At 37.7% G+C, this 4,983-nt stretch overlaps 1 protein-coding gene across 1 annotated transcript; it reads left to right on the top strand.

Moving 5' to 3' along the window:
* The first annotated feature begins 207 nt into the window (after positions 1-207).
* LOC103424929 (cytochrome P450 734A1-like) lies at positions 208-3,881 on the top strand. The gene is made up of 5 exons (XM_008363016.4): positions 208-686; positions 1,655-1,878; positions 1,965-2,206; positions 2,303-2,684; positions 2,934-3,881. The coding sequence occupies exons 1-5, from the start codon at positions 401-403 to the stop codon at positions 3,402-3,404; spliced, it is 1,605 nt and encodes a 534-aa protein (XP_008361238.3). The 5' UTR covers positions 208-400; the 3' UTR covers positions 3,405-3,881.
* Positions 3,882-4,983: the final 1,102 nt, after the last annotated feature.

Genomic DNA, 4,983 nt, shown 5'->3' with positions numbered 1-4,983 from the left:
CAAGTATTGTTCTTTTAAAAATACTTCCAAACGAGACCTAAAACAACAAAAATGCTACTCTTACCATATTTTTCATATCACATTTATACCACATCTCTAACAGAGATGAAACTGACATGTTTTAGTGGACCCAATTTCTATTAGAAGAGTGGTACAAAATATGATAGGAAAATGTGATAATTAATTGTAGCGTTACTCTTAAAACAATCTCTCTCCTCTCTCTCTCTCTCTCTCTCTCTCTCTCTCTCTCTTTGTAGTATTAAAACCCCAAAAACCACCCAAGAAACACTATAACAAGTAAACAGCAGCACAAGCAAAGCAGATAAAAGAAGCAAAGCAAAGAAGGGCTGCTTCACTCTCCATACTAAGGAAAGGAGAGCGGTTTTATTAGAACGTTAGGATGGAACAGGAGCTCTTCTTTTCGTGGCTCAAATTTGTTTCCATATCTTTAATGGTGTTGGTTTTTTCTCTGAGGATGGCGGTGGTTCTCTGGTGGAGGCCCAGAAAAATTGAACAACATTTTGGGAAGCAAGGGATTAGAGGACCCCCTTACCGTTTCTTCATTGGAAATTACAAAGAACTTGCTGGCATGATGATCAAGGCCTCCTCTCAAACCCTTCCTTCCTCCTCTCACCATATTCTCCCTAGAGTTCTTCCTTTTTACCATCACTGGAGAAAAATCTATGGTACTTCCTTCTCTCTCTCTCTCTCTCTCTCATCATTTTTGGTTCCTTGTTTTGAAGTCATTTCAAGTTTCAGCAACTGGGTTTTCAATTGTTTGGCTTGTCATCATTTCTCTTGTTTTTTTATACAAGCAATATTGAGGGAGGGGGATTCGAACTCAGACCTCGAGTGTAAAAGAAGAACGCTATTAAACATTTGAGCTACAAACCATTTCTCATCCTTTCTCTCGTTTTAAAACCTTTAAATATTTGGATATTGCATTGACATATTTGGATCTTGGCCTTATGTTTTTCTTGAAAATCATTAAAGTGGCTGTTGATGTGTGCTATCTTCTACTATACATGATTGTTCCCCCTTTACCTTGGTTTTGTGATGCTCAGAGTTTATGGCTTTTTTAAAGGCTTTTTTTTTTCAGTTTTGGGTACTTCTTCTGAATCCTTTTTCAGGCTTTCTTTTCTTCCGAGCTTGGATGCTTGATGTTGAAGTTGAGATTTTGTTATTTTCCTCAACTTTTTTTCCCCATTCATTTCCTTTAAAACCTCCATGGTAACAATAATCTTGTTAATGTCCTTTTTTTTCCCTTTTCAAAGTGAAATATGATGAAAAATGTTCAACTTTTTGCGGGAGTAAAGCTTTCACTATTTTTTTCAGTTTTCCATGTCTTGTTTTCTTTTGTTTGTTTTTTTGGAAGGCTTGAGTTTCCCAAATGAACTTGTATTTTTCTGCTTTGTATTGTTAATAGCTTCGTTTTGAGTTGTCTTCTTCCTTACTTTCTTTTGGTTTTGCTCTCTCTATGTAGGGACTACATTATACATCCTTATAATTACTCCTCCATTATTAAATTTATTTATTTATAAAAAATTTAACCTACCTTTTATTCGGTTACGTTGAAAGATTTTGAATCCTGAAATTTTAACCACATAATAATTACTTTACTGTTTTTTTATTTTCTCCAATATTGTTACCGCAGGTGCAACATTTCTTGTGTGGTTTGGACCTACAGTTCGACTCACAGTTGCTAATCCTGATCTAATTAGGGAAATATTTACCTCGAAATCAGAATTTTATGAGAAAAACGAGGCTCACCCACTTGTTAAAAAACTGGAAGGTAATGGCCTCCTAAGTCTCAAAGGTGAAAAATGGGCTCGCCACAGAAAAATTATTACCCCTACCTTCCATATGGAGAATGTCAAGGTAAATATTTATTTAACTCCTTAATTATTTTTTATATTTACTTAATTATAAGAAAATTATTTGATTGAAACTATAACTGGTTTCAGTTGTTGATACCGGTGATGGCAACAAGTATAGTAGACGTGATGGACAAATGGTCAGCAATGTCCAGCTCCGGTGAGGTAGAGATTGAAGTTTCCGAGTGGTTCCAAAACCTAACTGAAGACATAATCACCCGTACGGCGTTCGGAAGCAGCTACGAAGATGGAAAGGCCGTTTTCCGGCTACAAGCTCAGCAAATGGCGTTTGTTACCGATGCTTTTCAAAAAGTTTGCATCCCTGGTTACAGGTAACGTATATTAGAACTCCCATATATATGGCACTTCACCTTAGTATAACCGCCGGCGGCGATACTTAAGGGTTAACATTTTAATTCGATTTTCAGATTCCTGCCCACAAGAAGGAACATAAATTCTTGGAAATTGGACAAGCAAATTAGGAAGTCATTGATAAAGCTGATCGATCGACGGGTGGAGAATTCGAACTCGGGCGACAATGTGCATGAAAAATGTCCAAAAGATTTACTAGGTCTTATGATTCAGGCCTCAAATTCTTCCCCTTCCTCCAATATCACTGTCAATGACATTGTTGAAGAATGCAAGAGCTTCTTCTTTGCGGGAAAACACACCACTTCCAATTTGCTGACATGGACAACGGCTCTCCTAGCAATGCACCCACAGTGGCAGCTACAGGCACGCGACGAGGTGCTGAGGGTGTGTGGATCACGTGACATACCCACAAAAGATGATGTTGTAAAGCTTAAGACGGTAAGCCAAACAAAAGCTTTGGATAATGTCTAATTAGGACGGAAATCGTGTTTTGTCTCTTGTCCCATGTTTGTTTCCTGAAAAAAACAAACGGCCACCTTTTGCTTTTTTGTTACATGTTTAGATTGAAAACATCCACCGGCAGTATAGTCATTTTCACATGCACAAGTTAGGCACCGAGGGCATTCCAGTCAGTTCGCACTTTTGATTTCGACCTTCTATTTACGGGGCAAATGATATGGTGTGCAGCTGAATATGATCCTCAATGAATCACTACGATTGTACCCACCTGTGATCGCGACGATCCGGCGGTCGAGAACAGATGTGGAGCTCGGGGGATACAAGGTCCCACGTGGGACCGAGCTTCTGATTCCGATCATAGCCGTCCATCATGATCAGAGCATATGGGGCAATGATGCGAAGGAGTTCAACCCGGAACGGTTCGCGGAGGGCGTGGCACGGGCCGCCAAGCACCCGGTGGCGTTCATTCCTTTCGGGCTTGGGGTCCGCACATGCATCGGGCAGAATCTAGCGCTGTTGCAGGCAAAACTAGCCCTTGCCATCATGCTTCAACGCTTCTCTTTCAGGCTGGCCCCCACCTATCAACATGCACCTACGGTACTGATGCTACTTCACCCACAATATGGTGTACCCATCATTTTCCAACGCCTGCCACAACATGATCAGGGTCAAGATCAAGATCGAAATCAAGGGCCATGATCTCTTATTGTCACTATGCAATACCAGTCATTTGCGTGTGAGTGTGCCGTATGATTGGAAGTGAATTGACCGAAATACCCTTTTGGCCCCTTTTTTTTTTTTGTTTTGTTTTCTTTTTCTTTTTGTGCTGGGTTTCCTTAAAACTATAGAAGCTAAGCTTATTAGGGTCAAAGCTAATATCTTAAGAGAAAGATGTTGCACTCCCTTTCATCTAGCTTTTTACTGACCCTCATGACCATGGTTTTCTTACCAAAGGGGAAAAGAAAAAAAAACTAACCCTGGCGTGTAAGCTTTTCTTCTTTTTTTTTTTTTATATATATATTTTTATTTCCCTGAATTTAATTAGGAATTAGTGAATTGCTAACAACTAGGTTAGCCTCCTTTCTCTATTGTTTGTATGTAATGTATATTCCGATCTCTTTTATTCTACAAGGTTTGTGATATCATTCGCATCAATGGACCTTAGTTGGTTACATATCTCTGCCTTTGAAGAATTTCACTTTTTCCACGTTGAATTTTTTGGGCAATTTTTGAATGTGGGCGTAGTTATATTGATCAATCAAAGCATGTGTTATCTTTTATGCACTCGAGTTCGAATTCACTTCTTACATTTCATATTAGTTTTAACAGTAGAGTTTTCGGGAGTAGTATATGTTAAACTCAATTCGAAATTTGGGAGAAGCGAGTTGGGTTGATTGGAAAACAAGCTGTTGGAACCCAAACAAATGTATTGATATATGTTACCAATGCAAAGTTATGTGCGCATTAAGATTTGCATATTTCATGGCTTACTCTACAGCAGGCTGTATAATATATGCTATTCTAAATGGGAAATGACTACCAGTTAAGGTGAGAAAACCAATGTAATTATGTCTAATAAAATATTATGCATGCATGAAGATTGTTTATAACACCATTTGGGGCACCTAATAATTTATTCAAAATGTTGAGTCCATGTATTTAGTAGTAGCAAGCATTAGGAAACAATATTGCTCACAACGCAACAAGTTTTTCCATTTTACATACATAAGAAAAACTTGTATATTATGTGATGAACATTAGGTGGTGAAATACTTGATCCTTGAATTTTTTTTTTCTCCGAATTTTCAAATGGAATTGTTATTGGTACTTCAAAATTCTTATTTTGCACTCTAAACTTTTTATATTTATATAAAAAAATATTTATAAGGAGTGCATAATGAAATTCTTGGAGTGCCAATAACAGTTCCTTTTAAAAAAAAGAGGCATTGGCCGATCCCCCCTCATCTCGGAACTTGTAAGAAGCTGCTAATTTCTCCTTGAACTTTGATTTAAGCCAATTACCCTCCTCAATTTTTGTAACTGGCCAATTCTACACTTGAATTTTAATTTTAGCCGATTATCCCCATGAACTTTTAAAAATTGGCTAATTTCCCCCTTGAATTTTAATTTCTCTCCAAACCCTGAACATTCAAGCAAGAAGTGTATGGGTGAGCTAGATGAAGAAGAAGAAGAAGAGAAAAAACAATATGTTGTCTAAATTAGGGATAAAATTACCTTTCTGCAATCATAAAATTAAAATTCAACGGGGAAATTGACC

Source organism: Malus domestica, chromosome 15 (assembly GCF_042453785.1).
Source record: "Malus domestica chromosome 15, GDT2T_hap1".
Classification (NCBI taxonomy): domain Eukaryota; kingdom Viridiplantae; phylum Streptophyta; class Magnoliopsida; order Rosales; family Rosaceae; genus Malus; species Malus domestica.
This window is presented reverse-complemented; position numbering and strand designations above follow the sequence as displayed.